This window comes from Cannabis sativa, chromosome 9, assembly GCF_029168945.1.
Source record: "Cannabis sativa cultivar Pink pepper isolate KNU-18-1 chromosome 9, ASM2916894v1, whole genome shotgun sequence".
Classification (NCBI taxonomy): Eukaryota; Viridiplantae; Streptophyta; class Magnoliopsida; order Rosales; family Cannabaceae; genus Cannabis; species Cannabis sativa.
The window spans coordinates 25,226,865-25,249,025 of NC_083609.1; the positions used below are offsets into that span (position 1 = coordinate 25,226,865).

Below are 22,161 nucleotides of genomic sequence, written 5' to 3' on the forward strand. Positions count from 1 at the left end.
AACTTAAAAATGGTTAATACCAAAAGTTAGCCACTTATTATAAATCTTCCTCCGACAAATATTTGTCCTTTAGGTGATCAGTTTTCTTAAAAAATAAAAAAAGAGTTGATGATATCTTTTTCGAAACAACCACGACAACATCACCTTCTCACATAGATACTAACTGCCATACAAAATAAAATTATTCTTCCAAACACTCTTGTTGATAGCAATAGAATAATATAATATCAAAAACTAAAATAATCACAAAATAAAAAAAATGAGAATAATGCAATATGAAAAATTAAAATTTTAATCAACAAAATAAATAGATGACTAAATAAATTCGATGTCTAAAAAGATAATTGATGATACTCACTTTATATTTAGTTTTGCCTTCAAGGTAGAGGAGACAACGAACACAATTATTTTAGCTTTAACAATTATTAAGTGTTTCAACTAATTTTCAATATACCATGTTGAGGTGCCTGTTAAAAAATACAGAACTATAAAAAAAGAAAAAGTCAGCCATATATGAAATACATATATAAATATATATGTTGAGGTGCCTGTCAAAAAATATAGAACTATAGAAGAAGAAAAAGTGAGCTACATATGAAATACATATATTTATATATTTCAATAAAAAGAGCCTTAATTAGCGACATGATCATGTACACAAAAAATATCTAACAAAATAATTAAACCAAACAATACAAACTAACATATTATTATAGTAAGAAACAAATCATCAGAACAAAAATAATTATATTGTTGCACTAAAAAAACCTAAAAACAGATTATGTGTATTTTTTACAACGAAAAACACTCAAACCACAAAACAAATCTATATATATATATACACATAAACAATAAGTGAAAGCCTTTGTGAGTCCAAAGGTTCTAACTTAATATTTATTATTATTTTTATTTTTATTATTATTGTTGTTGAGGAAGATAAAACATCACCAGTACTAATATTATCATGGCTTGGTCATATAATACACAATCAATGTAGTGTTAACGTATATAGTATATGGAGTAACAATTGTATTTAAGGGTACGTTGTAAACTCTTATTGTATTGATGATCAATTGCTGAAAGGTCATCATTTAGGCTTAAATCATTAAATGGTCAACACTTATATAATAAATCATATAAGATTGGATTAAAATATATATTTAAATGAGAAAATTTGAGAAATTACACAAAGGATTAAAAAACTCTATTAAGCTGCCACATCAACTCTAATATACTTTACTTTATATATATATATATATATATATATATATATATATATATTGATGATATTGATATTGATTGATGATATTGATATTGATGATTATTATTTATTTATTTATTTTAAATTTTATATTTTTGTTGCATATTTTTTGTGGTTTTTTTTAACTATCCTCTATAACTTTTTAAGGAAGTTATAACTATCAATTATTCTTATTTTATTTATTTTTTATTTTTTTGCACTTATTTTATAATAGTTTATGATTTTATTTTTTTATGAATTAATTATTGTAAATTGGTGTAATTTTGCGTAAAATTTTAATGTAAGGTTATATAGGATCCCACTATATATGATTGGTGTTTATATTTGCATTTTTTAGAATAATTTTATATGTTGGTAGATTTTTATGAGATAAGTATTGGTAGTTATTAAGGTAAATATATTGTTATTTTTTTTAGTTATTAGATTATTTTAGTTTTCCATTTCTTATTACACCTTTACAATTTTTCATTTATGTCGTTAAGTTTTATGCAATTTTCTTTTAATAAGTTATTTTATTTGTCTTAACATTGCTAGTATTTTTATATATTGTTGTGTTATTTTGTACGGTGATATTATTATGTTATGTTAATGTTCATTAGTTTATTATGTAAAATTTTATTATTTGGAGTTCGACAAAAATTTAACGAGTTTGAACAAGACCTCTCTTCAAGTATTCGAGTTGGAGATAAGTTTCTATCTTTTTTTTTATTTTATCTTTTACATTATTATTATTATTATTATTATTATTATTATTATTATTATTTTCACTGGTATAATATGTTCTAATTATTCTTATTTTTTTCTTTGGTTTTGTAGGGAGGTTCACAAATTAGCAGAAGCTAAACTTATGTAGCTTTAGTGGTTGCACTTGATTGATCTCTTGCATTGGGCTACCTAATAAATCTTTTGAGTCTAGTTGATTATTTTCAATTATTATATTTTCTAGGAGATCCTTCTTCTTTGTTTTAAGGTAGGATCTTTCTAGATTTTTTTGCTAGTTTGCTATCCAGTTTTCCTGAGGCATCTCTAATTCATGTTTATTGTACACATGAATTAGCAGTTCTAGCACTCAGAGTGGATGATAAATTAATTTGGATAGATAATTTTTCATCTTTTCTCTATAAATTTTTGAGTATTTTCAATGAAAGTTCATTGTCAAAAACAAAAAAAAAATTTACTTTTTTTTTAAGAAAAAATGCATATAACGGGACAAAGGCCAAAAGAAAAAAAGCCCAGATTTTTATAGCTGGTAGAAGACAATAGAGTTCATTTTCTGCTCTAGAGAAATGTCTGCAGTTGACCTCAGAAATCGCATCGAAGAGCTTCTTAAGTTTACTCTTCACTCTTTTCTCAATGAAACCCTACAATTCGACTTACACATGTCTAAGGACTTCTGCTCACACCTCCTCAAACACGACCCAAGCCCAGATTTTTTTAATTTCTCTGCCCAATCTGACGGTAAATTAAGATGAAACAATTGTGTTTTTGTTGTTGTTGTTGTTGTTGTTGTTGTTGTTGTTGTTGTTGTTGTTATAACTTAAAATTAATTGAATTTGTGATTGTCATTTGATGATGAAGTATTTGCTGTTCAATAGGGAATTTCAACTCATTTTCATTTGGATTTATAATCCTCTGAAATTTAACTAGAATTTCATATCCTTACTCCGCATTATCTTCTTATTATAGAATTTGAATTGTTCTATTTTTATTTACACAGATTCTTATACCATACATTCAAGCTTAGTAAATCTCAACTCTCAGTTTTGCAGATTCATTGAAAGGGGTTCCTCCATACCCATTATACAAGCGTCTAGCGTTTGCTTTGCAACACACGATTATGTCTGGAACCTTCTATAGGACTTATAATGAAATGCCAATGCTTGGTGTAGAATGTTCCTTGAGCCACAAAGAACAAGCATGGGGGCTGCTGATTTCACGAAAGGGATCTGACTTAATTGATGTGAGTTATTAGTTGATAGTTTCATTCTACTATACCTTTCTTTCTCTTTTTTTTTTTTTTTTTTTTATTTTTATTTTGTCACTCATTTATGTCCAACAGACCTTTCACTAAGTACCAACAAATCTTGTAATTAATTCATTCATCAGGTGCTGAAGACTGTTGACTTTGAACTTCATGTACGGGAGCCTTTCTTTTCACAACTAGCAGGTATAAATTGCTAACACTGAAAACTTTTGTGTTTCTCATATAAATGGTTATTGATCGATCCTACTGGACATTATTCACAGATGGAGTGAAAAGAGTTGAGGGCAGGTGTGCTGCTGGTAAATGCAGTAGGTATTACCAATTTACCATTCCATTTTTATATTTATTAGCAGTTGACATCTATGTTTATAGTTATTTGTTTGAAATAGTTTTCTTTTGGGTTCTGCTATTTTTCTTTTTAACTTCATTCTTGTGTTATTTTTATCATCCCCGAGTATATCCTTTGATATAAGGAGCCCATTTGTGATCTTGATAGAAAATGAGTTGTTTTATTTGAATCTTTATCTTTCTTATAGAGAGCCGGTAGAATTTTCAGCAAATTGAGGTTATCTTTATCTTTCTTATTTATCTTGCAAAGAATTATCGAAAGATTAAAATGTAAATTGATTTTTGATTTTTTTTTTTTATTTTAAAAAAAAGGCCATTTGGCCAATTATTAAAAGTACAAAAATTACAAGGTATAGAAAGAGAAAGTATCCTCAAGAGAAGTAAAAGTACAAACATTAGTTAGCAAATTGTATTTCCTGCCAAGAGTGATTAAAGAAAGCTTATGTCACCAAAGCCCAAAAGGAAGCTGCCTTTCTTGATTTTCTTTTTCCATAAAAGAAGCCATATCCATCTGTTTTCCTTCGAAGTCATTTCATGCCCTCCCCTTTTTATTTTGTTGGCAGCATTGGATCAGGAAATTTGATTCTTTTCAATGAATGTCTTCTATTTAAAGTTCAGGTACCAATTTTTTGTGTTGATTTGTACACCTTTGTATCATTTGAACTTATTTTGGTGAGTAAGATATTAATGAATTTGCAGGATGTCCGCTGGTATGCTTCATTCTCTGACATGTTGGAGGCAGAGAGCCTTGCTGAAGTGTTACCTGGAGTTAAGTCCATTAAAGAAGGTAATTTATTAGTCTCTGATTCTCTGTGACCTAGTAGACCAATGAGTGTACTACCAACGAATTACTTAACTAACTTTCTAGGACCCAGAAGAAGATGGTTAAATACACTAATTTATGCACGTGTATGTGTGTGCGTGTGCGTGTCGTGTTTGTGTAAGTAGAAAAGGGAGGGACGTAAAGTAATCTTTTTGCTTAGCTCTGTCTTAAAATAATAGATGGGCCTACGATGAAATGTTTCTATATCTCTTGGAGTTTATATTAAGCATTTGTTTGCTTACAAAGTTCCATTAAATAAAATAATAGCAATTTATTGTGACTTTTAATGAAGTATCTGATTTTTGCAAGTAGTTTGTACCTAATGACCATTATTCAGGTGTGCAAATCTACAGAAAGTTTTACTCAGAAGAGGAAGAATATTCTAGTGGTGTCCTTGCGATTTGCATTTCAAGAGTTGCTCTACAGCCTTATTTTTATTTAGCAAGTATACTCTCGGTTAGTTTACTTATTAGCTGCTTCTTAGTTCTTACGATTATGCATACAATAGCATGAAGAAATTGACTTTGATAAACATGATTTTCTGTCTAGTACTGTTAGTTTGCTGGTAACACAAGCCTGAGGATTAAGAATCACAGAAATTGATGTTCTTCCTCCTCTTGCTGATGCTTTGTGGATTTTTTATTTCAAATAGGAATGGTAATGAAAATTCTTATGAATATGATTGTAATTTGTGATATTATTAAACCAAAATTTCTTAGGATATACGTGAATAATTTAGATGCCATTAATGTAAAGTGAACAATGTAACACTTATATTCAGTGATTATTATAAATCTTTTATGTTATGGCTAGATAACAAGCATGTTCTGCTGGTCTTGATTCTATGATATTAGGTTTCAGTCATAAATGATAACAACTTCGGTGGCAGGTGGCAAAATGACAGGAGGAATGCTTAAGTTGTTTCAAATGATTTTAAGCTCACCTAATATATTTGGCCATTTAAAATAGAAATTTGTACCACTCACCAAGTATTAATTGTGAAGAAATTTAGTCATTATGACTTGTTAAAATTATAAGTTCATCTGTTTTATGTTATTTGAGCTTCTTCAATTATATATAGACCAATAAGAAATTTGACGAAGCACCATAGCTCAACTTGTGCATTTTTGTGGACTGGTATTTTTATGTTATCATTGTTACCGCACTGTAGATATCTATACTGTTTTGTGGAATGGTTTATCATCCTTGATAACCAAGGAGAAGATAATGTGTTTTCCCCTCCTTTTCTGACAGGGTTTTCTTTGTTCACCAGGAACTGAGTTATAGTGGTATTCGAGGAATTTTAGGCCTTACAAATACAAAAGGGACAACTGAACATGCACTACCACCACCACGATCTGCTCTTCTATCATCATTTACGATGCCTTACAATAAAAATGTGAGATAATTATGGAATGTCTTGCATAAAGAAGAATCTTTACATAGATTTTAGATGCTCCACTATATCAAATAGTTTTTGAACGGATTAAAACAATTTTTTTACACTGTAAACGAGACACGTTATATGCCTGCACATCACCTTTCCTCTGTAAGTTACTACATTGCTATTAGGAGAAAACAACACAATAGTGCATTTAGCATGAAGGCAGCACCACTGATTTTGTGTTGATAAACTTTCATTATATCTTTAAAGTGATGGTTGATGGTTTAGCATCCCTAAATTGAGAATCTATAACAAACTACTTTAGGTAAATTGGATATTTCTGATTATAAAGTTAATCTCTTGTAATTATAGGTTAAAGGTAGTACATTGACCCATGGAGCCCGTGCTTTGGCCAAACATGCTCATAGGAGTAACAATAAATTTTGGGGCATTTTGGATGGAAGTGGTGAGTTTGTGTTTAAAATTTTGCTTTGTAGTTTTCTTTCTCTTTTTTAGCTCTTGATTAATGTTCAAGTTGCCTTTTAAAATGTCATCTACAATACTTATTTCCCAAATAAGTGCATTAAGCGATAAGAATTGACTTCTGGTTATAAAATATCATCATTGTTAGATATTAAGTGTATATTAGCTGTAAGAGAGTTAGATATTTAGTAGATATTTAGTAGATATTTAGTCTCCTAACTCTGTATATAAATATGTATTATTCTATGAAATCAACACACAATTCGAATCACTATTTTCTACATGGTATCAGAGCATTGTGATTCAAAATTCGAAATTCGAAATTAGGGTTACGAAAAAAAAAAAAAAAAAAAAAAATTTAGGGTTTGAGTTTAGGGTTGTTTTCGAAAATCCTATTTGGAGTGAACATCTTTTCTCACCGCCCACATAGGAGGACTGCCCAGCCGCCGATCTACAAACCCCCGAAGTCCGGTCGCCGGATTCCTCGCGCGTGGGGCTCACGCGCCGCACGAAGCTTCGCGCGTGGGGCTCACGCGCCGGCGCGTGGAGGCGCGTGTGACGGCGCCTTCGACGGCGTTCTGTTGCCGATTCTTCACTGGGTTCTTCTAAGCCCACTCGCATCTGTTCTAGGTTGTAATTCGGTATTTGTTTGTCTTCTTCGTGTTTGGGTGTTCATTCCTTGGTGTTCTTTTGTTCTTTTTCTCTGTCCTTTGTGTTTGTTTTTGAGATTATGGCAGAGATAAGATTAGATTCAAAATCAGTTGTTGTTTCTGATGTTGTTCCCGTGATGTCTAAAATCACGGATCATAAGTTGATTGGTTCGAATTATTTGGAATGGAGTAAGACGATTCGACTGTATTTGAGGAGTATTGACAAAGATGATCACTTGACTGACGATCCTCCTGAAGAAACAAACGATTCAAGGAAAATATGGCTCCGTGAGGATGCTCGCTTGTTCCTTCAAATTCGAAATTCTATCGATAATGAGGTAATTAGTTTGATTAATCATTGTGAATTGGTTAAAGAACTAATGGGTTACTTGGAGTTTTTGTATTCTGGCAAAGACAACATCTCTCGCATATATGATGTTTGCAAAGCTTTTTATCGCGCGGAGAAACAAGATAAGTCTCTTATGAATTATTTTATGGCTTTCAAGAAAACATATGAAGAACTTAATGTGCTATTACCGTTTAGTCCTGATGTAAAAGTTCAACGGCGCCAACGAGAACGAGATGGCTATTATGAGTTTTCTTGCGGGACTCTCATCCGAATTTGACTCGCAAAGTCACAAGTTCTCTACGGTTACGATGTCTCCTCTTTACAAGATGTGTTTACTCGTGTTCTTCGCACGAGACTACCTCTTCAACTCCTGCGAATAGCGCCTTGGTGAGTCGTAATAATTACGCACGGAAAGAAACTCTACTCCAAGTGGATTTAAAGGAGGTAATTCACAAGGACACGATAACCGCACACCAAATGCGGGAGCATCATGTGCAATTATTGTAAGAAACCGAGCCACACCAAGTTTGAGTGTAGGAAGTTACAATTTAAGAATCGACAACAACACTCGCCAATATTGCAAGCACTAGTGATGCATCCGACAAATCGGTCCTTATTTCGCCGATGAATTTGCCAAGTTCTCGAGGTATCGGGAAACACTTAAGTCTTCATCTTCTCACATCACTTTGCGATTCTTTGAATCGGGTAACTCTAATGCATGCCTTCTTTCCAAATCCTCAAAATGGGTCATTGATTCTGGTGCCACAGATCATATGACCGGTAATTCCCGTCTCTTTTCCACTTTTCAGTCTCACAGTCCCACTTCTGTTGTCACCTTAGCTGATGGGTCAACAGCTTCTGTTCTTGGATCTGGCACTATTGTTCCTACACCTATGCTATCTTTGTCATCAGTCTTACATTTACCCGATTTGTCCTTTAATTTGCTTTCTGTTAGTCAACTCACTCGTAATCTAAATTGTTGCATCTCATTCTTTCCTGATCATTGTTTGTTTCGGGATCTTGTGACGAAGAAGATTATTGGTAAAGGACATGAATGCGGTGGCTTGTATGTTCTTGACCCACTTCCGCCAACCTCTATTGCTTGTTCGAGTGTTGCATCCGCTTTTGAGGCTCATTGTCGTTTAGGTCATCCATCCCTTCCTTTGCTCAAGAACCGTGTCCCCAATATAGTAGTTTATCTTCGTTAGATTGTGAGTCATGTCAGTTTGCCAAACATCATCGTGTTAGTTTGAGTCCACGTGTCAATAAACGTGCTAGTGTTCCTTTTGAGTTAGTTCATTCTGATGTTTGGGGTCCTTCTCCTATTTTGTCTCAACCTGGATTCAGGTATTTTGTTACTTTTGTGGATGATTATTCTCGTGTAACTTGGTTATATTTAATGAAAAATCGTTATGAGTTGTTTTCTATATTACGTGCTTTTTGTCCGAGATTCAAACTCAATTTAATGTATCTATTCGTACTTTGAGAAGTGATAATGCCAAAGAGTACATGTACGCTCAATTTCAATCTTATATGACCTCTAATGGCATGCTTCATGAAACTTCTTGTGTTGATACGGCACCTCGGAATGGTGTTGCGGAACGTAAAAACGGACATCTTCTTGAAGCGCACGTGCTCTCTTGTTTCAAATGAAAGTCCCTAAACCTTTTTGGGCCGATGCAGTTTCCACGGCATGCTTTCTTATTAATCGCATGCCATCCTCTGTTCTTAATGGTGCAATTCCATTTAAAATTCTTTTTCCTAATAAGTCATTATTTCCAGTTGCTCCGCGAGTGTTTGGTAGTGTTTGTTTTGCTCGCGATGTCCGTCCATCTGTCACCAAATTAGACCCTAAGGCACTAAAGTGTGTCTTTCTTGGTTATTCTCGTCTTCGTAAAGGGTATAGGTGTTATTGTCACCGATCTCAACAAATATCTTGTTTCTATTGATGTTACTTTTGTAGAAAATACACCTTATTTTTCATCTTCCACTACTTCTACTAGTCGGGGGAGGATGATGATTTGTTGGTTTATTCCGTCACATCCTATGCGCCGCTACATGTTACGGCGGGTCTCTAGTTCCTTCACTGCCTCGGTCGTCACCCCCACAGTGTCTACAACTCCACCACCTCCACCACCTCTACCACCTCCACCACTCCCTCGGCCTCCTATAGTGTACACCAGGCGCCCCCCTCCTCCACCTCCTGTTTCATGTCCTGCACCTGCATCTTCGTCATCAGATCCGGAGATCTCAGATGATCTTCCCATTGCACTACGTAAAGGTAAACGCCAATGTACTTTTCCTATTACTTCTTTTGTGTCTTATAATCATCTCTCCTCTTCTTCTTGTTCTTTTATTGCTTCTCTTGATTCTATCACTATTCCTAAAACTCGTTCGAGAAGCGATGTCTCATCCCGGTTGGCTTGCCGCAATGATAGAAGAGATGAATGCTTTGGTTGCGAATGGTACTTGGGTCTTGGTTGATTTACCTTCGGAAAACGAGGCCATCGGGTGTAAATGGGTGTTCACGGTTAAATTCAATCCGGACGGCACGGTTGCTCGCTTAAAGGCCCGTCTTGTTGCCAAGGGTTATGCTCAAACCTATGGAGTGGACTATTGTGATACTTTTTCTCCTGTTGCTAAACTCACATACGTTCGATCGTTCATTTCCATGGTTACTCATCATTGGCCTTTGCATCGGCTTGATATTAAAAATGCTTTTCTTCATGGAGATCTTGAGGAAGAAGTATATATGGAGCAACCTCCCGGGTTTGTTGCTCGGGGAGTTAGGGCGAGTTTGTCATCTTCGCAAATCTTTATATGGATTGAAACAAAGCCCTCGTGCTTGGTTTGGTAAATTTAGTCAGGCTGTTGAGAAGTTTGGTTTGTTGAAAAGTAAGTCAGATCATTCTGTGTTTTATAAAAGATCAACTGTTGGTATCATTTTGTTAGTGGTGTATGTTGATGACATCGTTATTACTGGAAGTGATGCGAAGGCATCACATCCGCTTAAGTCTTTCATTCACACCCGAGTTTAACACGAAAGATTTAGGAGAGCTCAAGTATTTCTTGGGGATTGAAGTTACTCGGAGTAAACAAGGTATTTTTCTGTCTCAAAGAAAGTATGTACTTGATTTGCTAACTGAGACAGGGAAATTGGGATCGAAACCCTGCAATGCTCCAATGAATCCAGCTGTGCATCTTACACGTGATGGGAAACCATTTGAAGATCCTGAGAAATATCGCAGGTTAGTTGGAAAGTTGAATTATTTAACTGTGACTCGTCCAGATATTGCATTCCCGGTTAGTGTTATCAGTCAGTTCATGTCTTCTCCAACAATTCATCATTGGGCAGCATTAGAACAAATTTTATGTTATTTAAAAGGAGCACCAGGACGAGGTATAGTTTACAAGGATCATGGACATACCCAGATTGAGTGTTTTTCGATGCGTATCAAGTGTGCTCCAAGGTAGATAGACGATCCACTTCAGGATATTGTGTATTTGTTGGGGGCAATCTGGTCTCTTGGAAGAGTAAGAAACAAAATGTTGTATCTAGATCCAGTGCTGAATCAGAATATAGAGCTATGGCCCAGTCTGTGTGTGAGGTAATATGGATTTATCAGCTTTTGACTGAATTTGGGTTTAAGACTTCTATTCCAGCAAAATTATGGTGTGATAATCAAGCTGCTCTTCATATTGCCTCGAATCCCGTATTCCACGAGCGAACTAAGCACATTGAGATTGATTGTCATTTTGTTCGTGAGAAAATTCAACAAGGTCTGATCTCCACAGGATATGTGAAGACCGGAGAACAACTAGGAGATATTTTTACAAAGGCTTTGAATGGGGTGCGGGTTGATTATCTTTGTAACAAGCTGGGCATGATTAACATCTATGCTCCAGCTTGAGGGGGAGTGTTAGATATTAAGTGTATATTAGCTGTAAGAGAGTTAGATATTTAGTAGATATTTAGTAGATATTTAGTCTCCTAACTCTGTATATAAATATGTATTATTCTATGAAATCAACACACAATTCGAATCACTATTTTCTACAATCATTAATATTTGTTTCTTCTGGTTTTGAACAAACTAGATTTCCACAGAAGTCTACATTCCATTTCCAACATTAAAAAATATTTGTACTTTCGATACTCCTACTATTTTCTCAATATGTTTATTGTCAATTTACGATTCCCACCTAGCATATCTGAGAAATAAAGCTCTCGTATTATTGATTGTTGAAATGTTAATTCATCTAACAACAATGATTAGTGATCAACAAGCTAAACCAGAAAGTAAATCAAAATGAACATAAAGGAAAACAATAAACAAAGCAGAGAAAAAGAATAAGAACACCAGATTTTTATCTTGGTTCAGAACCAAATTTTGACCCTGCATCCATCATCAAAATCCACTATGATCAATCTGAACTTGTACAGAATCCTCCATGAAAGAAAATCTCAAGCTCACAACACTCAAAATAAGAAGAACAATCACTCAGCTCACTTCCCTTTACCCGTGTACAACCAAGTTCGTAATCTCAAAGAATTTGTCTTTCTAGCTCTCGAATTCTCTTACTCTCTCTTACTCTTGATTAAACAGTTAAGTTACAAATGAAAGAAATGGGACTGTTGCTATTTATAGAACATAGCAACATAACAAGCTAACATAACTGCCTAACTGTTTCAACTAACTTGAGTAAAGAATAATGTTGACAGATGGGAAATAAAATCACATCAATTAGTTTCCTAATTTTGTGTTGTTTCATATTTTAAGGGATTTTTCCTTATTCTGTATTAAATATATTATCTTTATTTGATTTGTAAATACTCTATATAAGATGAGCTCTAGGTTGTACAAAGAACACAGAAAAGAAACATAATAAAAATATTGTTTCTCTTCATTCTTTATGGTATCAGAGCAGGTTTCCTTTCCTCTATTCAGTCTACCCAACTCTGTCCATTCAGGCAGCCCACTCTAGCCACCTCTGTCCAGCAGCCATCTCTGTCCAGTTCAACCTCAGTCTTTTCTCTCTTTTGATTGTATTTTTTTCCTTTCTCAGTTTTTTTTTGCTTTGAACTCTGTCCATTCAGTTTTTTTTTCTGTCCAGTTCAGCCACCCTCAACCTCAATCTTTTCTCTCTTTTGATTGTTTTTTTTTTCCTTTCTCAGTTTTTTTTTTGCTTTGAACTCTGTCCATTCAGTTTTTTTTTTTCTGTCCAGTTTTTTTTCTAGTTTCCCTCTCTTTAAAAAAAAAAAAAAAGGAAAAAACAAACAACTAGTCAAAGTCCAGATCTATCTCTGCCCTCCTTTTCTCTAGAAATGTCAACCAGTGAGGAAATTAATTCTCAGACCACCACAGAAACTACAACTCAGTCCATAAACTATGACAACAACTCTCTTCATATCACAGCCCATAAACTTGATGGAAAAAATTATCTGCAATGGGCACAATCAGTCAAACTTGTCATTTGTGGACGTGGGAAACTTGGGTACATCACTGGTGATCTCCCTGCACCATCTCCAACAGACACCACACACAAGGTATGGCAAGCTGAAAATTCTATTGTTCTTGCATGGCTAATTAATTCGATGGAACCAAAAATTAGCCGCAAATATCTATTCTTTAAGACTGCCAAGGAGGTTTGGGATGCTGCCCGAAAAATGTACTCTGATCTTGGTAATGCTTCTCAGATTTTTGAAATTCGCACCAAGCTTAAAGAGATTAAGCAAGGTAATCAAACTGTTACTTAATATTTTTCGGACTTACAAGATCTGTGGCAGGAGCTGGATTTGTATCTGGATACTACACCACTGTGTGCGAAATGTACCACCATTCAGCGACAACAATTGGAAAAAGAGCGGGTCTTTGAGTTTCTTACTGGGTTAAACAACAATCTTGATGAAGTAAGAGGTCGTTTGGTTGGTCGTTCTCCATTTCCCGACACTGAAGAAGCATTCTCTGAGGTTAGACGTGAAGAAGCACGTCGTCGTGTTATGCTCACAACTCCTGATGTGTCACCCATTGAAAGTTCTGCTCTTGTCTCAAAGTCTGGACCACTACCATCTGGCAAATCGAACCCTGATCCGCGGCCTAATCGTAAGGGTGATCGACCTTGGTGTGATCATTGCCAGCGTCACGGACATACTCGATCCACTTGTTGGGAAATTCATGGTAAACCACCAAACTGGACTCCTCGTCGCCAACATGACAAAAAAGTCTACCACACTCAGACTGAAAGCAGTACTAATGCCCCTTCATTCAGTAAGGAACAACTTGAACATTTATACACACTCCTCAGTCAATCTTTCTATGACATCCAAATCTGGTTCCGAGTCTCATAGTGCCTCAGTTGCACACTCTGGTAATTTCTTTTCTGCTTGCCAAACACCATGGGTCATAGATTCTGGAGCAACTGATCACATGACAGGTTTACCTCATTTGTTTGATTCTTATTGTCCATGTTCTACTACATCTAGTGTCAAGATTGCAGATGGTTCTTATTCACCTATTGTTGGAGTTGGCACCATTAAATTATCTACTGATTTAATTCTTAGATCAGTACTTTATGTTCCATCATTAAAATGCAATCTAATCTCTGTTCACAAATTAACTTCTGATAATAGATGTCTTGCTAAATTTGTGTCCAATTCGTGTCAATTTCAGGATCTATCATCAGGGAGGATGATTGGCAGTGCTAGGATTCGTGATGGCCTTTATTTCTTTCAACATCCAATAAAAGAGAAGCAACTTTCCTTGCATTGTTTGACTTCGAGTTCGATTTCTGTTTCTGATTCAAATTTTCAAACTATTATGTTATGGCATTGTCGACTTGGGCATCCTAGTTTTTTATATTTAAAACATTTGTTTCCTTCTTTGTTTATTAATAAAAACGTATCTGATTTTCAATGTGATGTTTGTCAATTTGCTAAGCATATTCGTGTTTCATACCCTTAAAGAATGTATACACCATCTAGCCCTTTCTCTCTTGTTCATAGTGATCTATGGGGACCTTCAAAAATCACTACCTCTTCTGGTAAGCGATGGTTTATTACATTCATTGACGACCACACACGAGTCACTTGGGTCTATCTACTTAAGCATAAATCTGAAACTTGTCAGGTCTTCCAAAACTTTCACAAAATGATCCAAACACAATTTCAAACATCTATTCAAATACTCCGTACCGACAATGGTACTGAATACTTCAATACCATCCTCGGTAATTATTTTCTCCAAAATGGAATTGTTCATCAAAGCTCGTGTGTGGATACTCCACAACAAAATGGGGTAGCTGAGAGAAAAAATCGTCATCTCTTAGAAGTAGCCCGTGCAATCATGTTCAAAATGCATGTTCCAAAATATCTTTGGGGCGATGCTGTTCTTACTGCTACTTATCTAATAAACCGTCTTCCTAGTCGACCTCTCCAGTTCAAGACACCGTATTCTGTTATTCAGTCTCTCTATCCCCACATTTCTACAAACACTTTGCCAGTAAAAGTTTTTGGTTGCACTGCGTTTGTAGATGTTCACTCCCAACATCGGAGTAAACTTGATCCTCGAGCTACCAAAACAATTTTCTTGGGTTATTCTCCTACCAAGAAAGGCTATCGTTGCTATTGTCCACTCACCAAGAAATCATACATTTCAAGTGATGTTACTTTTTTTGAAAATTCTCCGTACTTCACTCCCACCTCGCTTCAGGGGGAGAACAATCATCACAAGCAAGAAACTCAGTGGTCGTGGGGTTTAGAATTACCCCCTGACATTCCATTCCCTTCAGAACTAGAAAATCCTCCATCCTCTTCTGAAACAGAAATCAATCAACGTCCATCTCCTAATGAAAGTCTTCCTCCTCAAGATCAAAACATGCAGAAGGAAATTCGAGTGTATTCTAGAAGAAGTAAACAAGTCACGAATCCTCACAGTCAAGAGTCCAATCCGGTGATAGAACCAATTCCCTCAAGTGATCCAGGTACTCTTCCCACAAAAAGTCAGTCAGATCTGGACATTCCTATTGCATTAAGGAAAGGAATTAGATCTTGTACAAAACACCCTATTTCAAATTTCATTTCGTATTCACAATTATCATCTCCATTTAAAGCTTTTACCTCCAGTCTTTCAGATGTTGTGATTCCCAGGAACATCAACGAGGCACTTAGCATTCCTCACTGGAGGACAGCTGTTCTCGAAGAGATAAGAGCACTTAAACATAATGGAACCTGGATATTAGTGGAGTTACCACTAAACAAGAAAGTAGTAGGGTGCAAATGGGTGTTTTCAGTAAAATATAATGCAGATGGATCTATCGAAAGATATAAAGCTCGGTTAGTTGCCAAGGGTTTTACTCAAACTTATGGAATTGACTACACTGAAACATTCGCTCCGATTCTTGGGAACTCAATACTATCGAGTATTGTTGTCACTAGTGATTAACTTGGATTGGGAATTGCATCAACTTGATGTAAAAAATGCATTCTTAAATGGTGAGCTGGAAGAAGAAGTGTACATGAGTCAACCTCCCGGTTTTGAAGAATCTCCCAATACAACTAAAGTCTGCAAGTTAAACAAATCTCTATATGGTTTAAAACAGTCTCCTCGAGCATGGTTCAATCGCTTTCTAAAAGTAGTCAAGGGGCTTGGATACATGCAAGGTCAGACTGATCATACTCTTTTTATCAAACACTCAGGAAAAGGGAAAATGGCAGTACTGATTGTATATGTGGATGACATAATTGTCTTTGGAAACCATATTGAAGAGATTATTCTAATCAAGGAAATGTTGGCAAAGGAGTTCGAAGTCAAGGATCTTGGTGCACTCAGATATTTTTTGGGAATGGAATTCGCTAGAAGCAAAAAAGGGATTTCTGTGTCCCAAAGGAAATATACTCTTGATCTCTTGGAGGAGACAGGAATGCTTGGTAGCAAGCCCAGCAAGACTCCAATTGAGCTCGGAGACAAGAGGAAAATGTTTGAAGGAGGCCCAGTTGACAAAGAGAGGTACCAACAACTAGTAGGGAAACTTATCTACCTCTCCCATACAAGACCCGACATTGCCTTTGCGGTAAGTCTAGTCAGTCAATATATGCATAATCCATGTCAAGGACATCTCAATGCTGTATATAGAATTCTGAGGTACCTCAAGCAAACACCGGGAAAAGGTCTTTTCTTCAAGAAGACAATTGAGAGGAAGGTTGAAGTCTTCACAGATGCGGTAGGGCTGGGTCAATTGATGATAGAAAGTCTACATCTGGGTATTGTACTCTTGTATGGGGTAATGTAGTAACATGGCGAAGTAAAAAGCAAACGGTAGTTGCAAGAAGTAGCGCTGAAGCAGAGTATAGAGCCATGGCCCATGGAGTGTGTGAAGCAATATGGATCAAACGCCTACTAGAGGAGTTGAAGAGTGAGTATGAGGCCCCTATTCAACTCTATTGTGATAATCAATCCACCATCAACATTGCTCATAACCCTGTACATCATGACCGAACTAAGCATGTAGAGGTGGATCGTCACTTCATTAAAGAAAAAATTGATCAAGAGATCATCAGCATTAGATATGTCCATACAGATCAACAACTAGCTGATATTCTCACAAAAGGGTTATCTGAACGAGTCTTTGATTTCCTAGTTAACAAGCTTGGACTCATCAATATCTATAGTCCAGCTTGAGGGGGAGTGTTGACAGATGGGAAATAAAATCACATCAATTAGTTTCTTAATTTTGTGTTGTTTCATATTTTAAGGGATTTTTCCTTATTCTGTATTAAATATATTGTCTTTATTTGATTTGTAAATACTCTATATAAGATGAGCTCTAGGTTGTACAAAGAACACAGAAAAGAAACATAATAAAAATATTATTTCTCTTCATTCTTTAAATAAGTTAGTTAGATTAGTTGATCTCTAAGAGGTTTAACTTTCATAAAGTCCACCTTGATCCTCTAAAGATTAAGTGTCGCATGATTGATCTTTGATGATGATATACTCTAAGAGCTTCAGCAACTTCCACTCTTCAGTAAGTTAGGGAGCTTAGACAATGCATTAGCTTACTGAAAGTGAGAACCTTAGTTCCCATGTCACTAGGCTTTTCAATTGTGTTGTTTTAATCATCTCCAAGTCCAGGACTTTATCTTCTATCTTCTCAATCTGCTCCCCAATGTTGAGTTAGAAGAAGAATAATTAGAGCTGGTTGGAGCTTTCATTGACGTTCTTGGTGAATGATTGTGGAAAAGACTTTGGAAAGGGACCAAAATAGTTAATGAGCAAGATTTGGGCTCTCACAACATAATCTATTCGATTGAGTCTAGTAAGAAACTACATAACTTTTTGAAGATTATGAAAAGCAAGATTATCAGTGGAAACGACACATGTGCAAGGTAGGCAAGGGCGGAGCTCATGACTCACATCCCTCGTAGCTCAAAGCTTTGAAAATAATTTGTTTATGTAATCATCCCCTTGAAGAAGAGCATCAAGGGTTTTGCTCAGTTTAAAGATTTAAGGGTCATTTCATTGATCGAATTGATGATTCAAGTAGTATCAGAAAACATTATAATGCTCTTAATGCAAAATGAAACAGAGTGTATGATCTAAGATAACCTTCTGGTTATATCTTAGCCAAGAATTGAGAAAATGGCTATCTAGAGGTGGTTGTGGAAGAGTACCAATAATAAATGCAATTTGTTCTTAGCCCCGATAGCAAGATTGAAATCATAGAGCTATCAATGAAAATTGAGTGGTGGAGAAATGAGAACTAGCCTTGGGTGCTCTTTTGAGCCAACAAAGTAGAGATTATCTTCATTGGCTAGTTGGTTATGATTCACCATGGTGGAACTCATGAAATTTGTGGTAGAAGTCGAGCAATGCCATTCATGGTTGAAGTTAGTGGAGCCACACTGTTTGTAGTGATGCTGGTGGAAGAATGCCATTCCTGTCTGAAGCGTGTCTAGGCGGAGGCGAAGAAGCATCAAAGGTGGATATCAAGACCAGATTATCTCAGCAAGAGCCATTGCGGGTCTTTGGTTGAGATGTTAGGTCTTTTAGGATTTAGGGATTTTTGACAGTGTTTGATATTTAGAGTTTCACTGATACCATATTAGACATATAAACCCCTCATATTATTATTTTTGAACAAAATCCTTTCGTATTATTGATATTTAGTCAAAACATATGTTAGTGTTCTAGTTTAGTTCTTGAAAGAAATTAGAATTACAAAGTTTTAACCTTTTTGAGATGGTTTGATATTTCCCTAGAGTAATCTTTTACTAACAATCTCACAAAATTCAGCATACTCTCATAAGACTCCTTCTAAGAATTTATAGGCTAGACTAACAAAGACTCCTAACTAGCCAACAAATAGCAATCTATGTATTAGCCATTCTTAAACAATCATCTCAGGTACTAAGAACTTGACAACTCAGCCTCCACAATCTTATATTGAGACTAATATTAAGGCGTAAGACCTAGTACAACTATATAGGCTGAGAAACCAAAGTAAACCAATAACAAGCCTAATAATAACAGAGTTAGTTACAAAACCAGCTATTCTTCATTCATCTTCCTATTGTTTGCTCACTCACTTTTACAAAGAAATCTCATCAAAATGAAGAAAAAGACTGGTTAAGAAATCATACATAAACGTGATTAAACAACTAATATGTAAAAAACTATACATAAAGTCAGTGAGGCTTGCTGAATAAATTTTGCTGGAATTGTGAAATTGAACTTGCTGAAATTTAGTCCCAAGCTTTTCCTCTATTTAGGTCTCTCTATTTACACAAATAATCTCTACGCCATTAATCTTAACAACACACTAATTAGGTCTGACATTATTTTTATTGATTGATCAATTATTTGTGTTGCTATTTGGTATCCAGATTCTAATAAAAACAAGCTTGCATTGGATGTCATTGTTAACTTAGTAGAAGAATGCTGCTGGTTAAATCTGCATGTTGTTCCACCCCATGGAGATGTCTTTGAAATTAGAATTTCTCATGGCTATGGTGCTAGGTGGTCTAAAGATGGTAGTAAGGTATCTGGTTCGCAATAATTACCTTAATTTCATATCATAATATTATACTTTTCAATTTATACCTTGCTTTCCTGCTGCCTCATGTCCCAACCCCTTCGTTAGTACAAGAAGCTCAAGTTCTGGTTGATAGTTACCGTGAATATATTTGATCTGTTCGAAAACTCTTTATTACTGCTTAGCACTAATCAAGGCTTATTGCTTAGGTGTAATTGCTGGAACAAAATAATCGAACTGTGATTACATTTAATTCCACTCAAGTTCTTTCTGTTCACTGCAAGGAAAGAGTTTACATTCTAGTGTGGGAGGCCTGCAAAAAGCAGGAATCTAAATCTGGATAGGAGTTATCATTATTATATGTCTCTTAAGAAAACAGACTGAGAGAGAAATAGAAGAACATACTATTATGTTTGATTCCCGCACTCATAAAGCTCAACTTGTGCAGCTTGCTTAGTTCTCTACTATTTATGTTACTTTATGTTTTCCAGTGATTCACTTTGTTTTGAGGTTTGATTGTGGTGCTGGTAATATCCAATATCTAATATTCAACACCCAAATTCTACCTAATTTTGAATTTTTATTGCAAAACTCAATTATGTATGACTAATGTTCCATTGATAATTGTTTTAGTTTATCGGATTTCTAGAGCCATATGTAGAAGATGGTCATTCAACTGGATGGAAGCACTGAATTGTACCAAAAAAGCTGTCTCTAGTTTCCATGACAGTTAGCTAGGTACGTACTCTGAAGGGCTTAATCTGCTATATGGTCAACTTTGTACCTTGATCACTTGGATATCCAAGAGATTGCTTATTCATGTTTGTTTTTGATTTGTTATTCTTTGTTATTATAGTCTCTCCGTGGTGACTAATGGTTTGGCATTGCATCGAGATAACATGAGAATGTCTACCCAGAATTCTACGTTGACAATGAAGAAGGCGGTCAATGATGGATGTAGTAGAATTGGAGGGAATTATTGCCTTTTAGCTGCCAAATGTAGGGCCATCACTCTTGTCCTGTTTAATCTCAAATATCCAACGTTATGAAATTGTGCTTAGTGATTATCAATAAGGTATCCGCAATGGATGGATCTGCTTGACCTTGTCACACACTCATTATTATTTCTAATGGCCTGAATGTTACAATCTTTTCTACAGCAAGAGACTTTGTCAAGTTACAGATGCTTTGATCAACAACCTGATCAGGGGAGAGTATTAGTGATTATTTTAGTAAAACAAATAACAATGAAATTACTGTGATGAAAATTAGGGGTATAACTAATCCTCTCAGGTGCAAATGTCTTATATTTTCACTTGTTAGCACAGAATAATCAGTTAACTAATAAATATACCCAAAAAAAAAACTCCAGTAAATGACTTAGATGAACAACAATGGCAAAACTAGCAATAAATTTAATTGAAATCTTTTTGATGTGAATTAGATTCACATAGCGGTTAATAACAGCTCGTAATAATCACAAATTTAAACATTAAAGCAAAATTATAATTTTAAACCAGAAAATGAATGAAAACAAAGGAGCTTATCTGGAAAGTAACGACAGCAAAATGATTGAATCTTTATTGATATTAGTACATTACATCTAGAGTTTCAATAATGGTGTACAAAACCAATTACAAAAGATCTTACACTGAGTGGTATACAACACCAATTATAAAAAATCTCACACTGAGTGGTTTGGATCAAAAACACCAAAAAAAAATTTACAACCCTCCTTTCACACCTTATTCCTCTAGAGCAAAATAACAATTTTCTAAGTGCTGAAGTTGTCTTAAATGTATGGCTGTTAAATCTATATGTATTGACACTTTTAGACAGTTGGATAAAAAAACAACTAACTTAACTTCCAATGAAATGTATAAAAAACAAACAGAAGTGCATCCTGTTAGTGACTAATTTAGGTGGCGTTTGGTAACACTTTTGTTTTTTAATTTTAAAAACAGAAAAATAAAAGTAAATTTTTTGTTTTTAAAATTTTGTTTTTAAAAAACAAAAATGTGTTCTATAACTACTTTTGTTTTTAAATTTTAAAAACAGAAAACAAAAGTGTGTTCTGCAACCATTTTTGTTTTATAATTTTAAAAATAAAAAACAAAAGTGTGTTCTGTATCCATTTTTATTTTTCAATTTTAAAAACAAAAAACATAAATTTTGATTTTTTTTCCTTTTTTTAAATAAAAAATTATGAAGATCATTTATTTTTATTTTTAAACAAATATATAAAAATTATAAAAAAATCAAATAAAAAATACTCATTAACATTTTAAAAAATTCAAGTAATTTAAAATCACGAAACACATTATCTATAACACAAAATCGACAAATTCATAATAAAATATGAACTAATAATTGTCTAATCTTGAAGAAAACTATTAAAAAAGTTCTAATTGTTAATAATCTTCACTCATTATCTTCATCGTCGATTTGATCTCCATATATGATCAGCAATTTCATCACGGACATTAGCCATTTCACGAAGTTGATCTCTTGAAATGCTAAACTCAACACTATCATTCAAAGTTTTGTGGGTGCTTTGTATAGTAGCATCTTGTACTTCAGGAATGTCTTCATCTCCATCAAAATATACGTCTTTTTCTGCATTTGTCCTTATAAAATTATGAATTCCACAACAGGCAATCACAATGTACTTTTGTATTTTTAGATCATAGGAAGACATTTGCTTTAAAATAGGAAAGCGAGCCTTCAATACGCCAAAGCACCGCTCGATGACATTTCTCAAAGACGAATGTCGATAATTGAACAACTCCCTTTTTCCTGAAGGATTACGATCTGCATATAGTAGTATTCCTATTTCCCTTCAAAACTTC

At 34.8% G+C, this 22,161-nt stretch overlaps 1 protein-coding gene across 5 annotated transcripts; it reads left to right on the forward strand.

Moving 5' to 3' along the window:
* Nucleotides 1-2,409: 2,409 nt before the first annotated feature.
* On the forward strand, nucleotides 2,410-20,574 carry LOC115722769 (uncharacterized). Of its 5 annotated transcripts, XR_004012847.2 has the most exons (13): nucleotides 2,480-2,719; nucleotides 3,031-3,221; nucleotides 3,368-3,428; nucleotides 3,509-3,557; nucleotides 4,157-4,211; nucleotides 4,293-4,380; nucleotides 4,754-4,872; nucleotides 5,690-5,815; nucleotides 6,173-6,266; nucleotides 19,164-19,318; nucleotides 19,946-20,050; nucleotides 20,169-20,311; nucleotides 20,473-20,574. XR_004012847.2 is itself a non-coding variant. In XM_030652076.2 (12 exons), the coding sequence occupies exons 1-11, from the start codon at nucleotides 2,548-2,550 to the stop codon at nucleotides 20,003-20,005; spliced, it is 1,170 nt and encodes a 389-aa protein (XP_030507936.2). In that variant the 5' UTR covers nucleotides 2,410-2,547; the 3' UTR covers nucleotides 20,006-20,050; nucleotides 20,169-20,475. The 5 variants fall into 5 exon arrangements, 2 of the variants coding, with proteins under 2 accessions (XP_030507936.2, XP_030507937.2); XM_030652076.2 differs by having other exon boundaries at nucleotides 2,410-2,719; nucleotides 20,169-20,475; XR_004012850.2 differs by having other exon boundaries at nucleotides 19,522-20,050; nucleotides 20,169-20,475.
* The last annotated feature ends 1,587 nt before the right edge of the window (nucleotides 20,575-22,161 follow it).

Coding starts and splice junctions, on each gene's coding strand:
- LOC115722769 (XM_030652076.2), top strand. CDS start 2,548: ATGTCTGCAGTTGACCTCAGAAATCGCATCGAAGAGCTTCTTAAGTTT. Junction 2,720..3,030: donor TTTCTCTGCCCAATCTGACG/GTAAATTAAGAT, acceptor TCAGTTTTGCAG/ATTCATTGAAAGGGGTTCCT. Junction 4,212..4,292: donor GTCTTCTATTTAAAGTTCAG/GTACCAATTTTT, acceptor ATGAATTTGCAG/GATGTCCGCTGGTATGCTTC.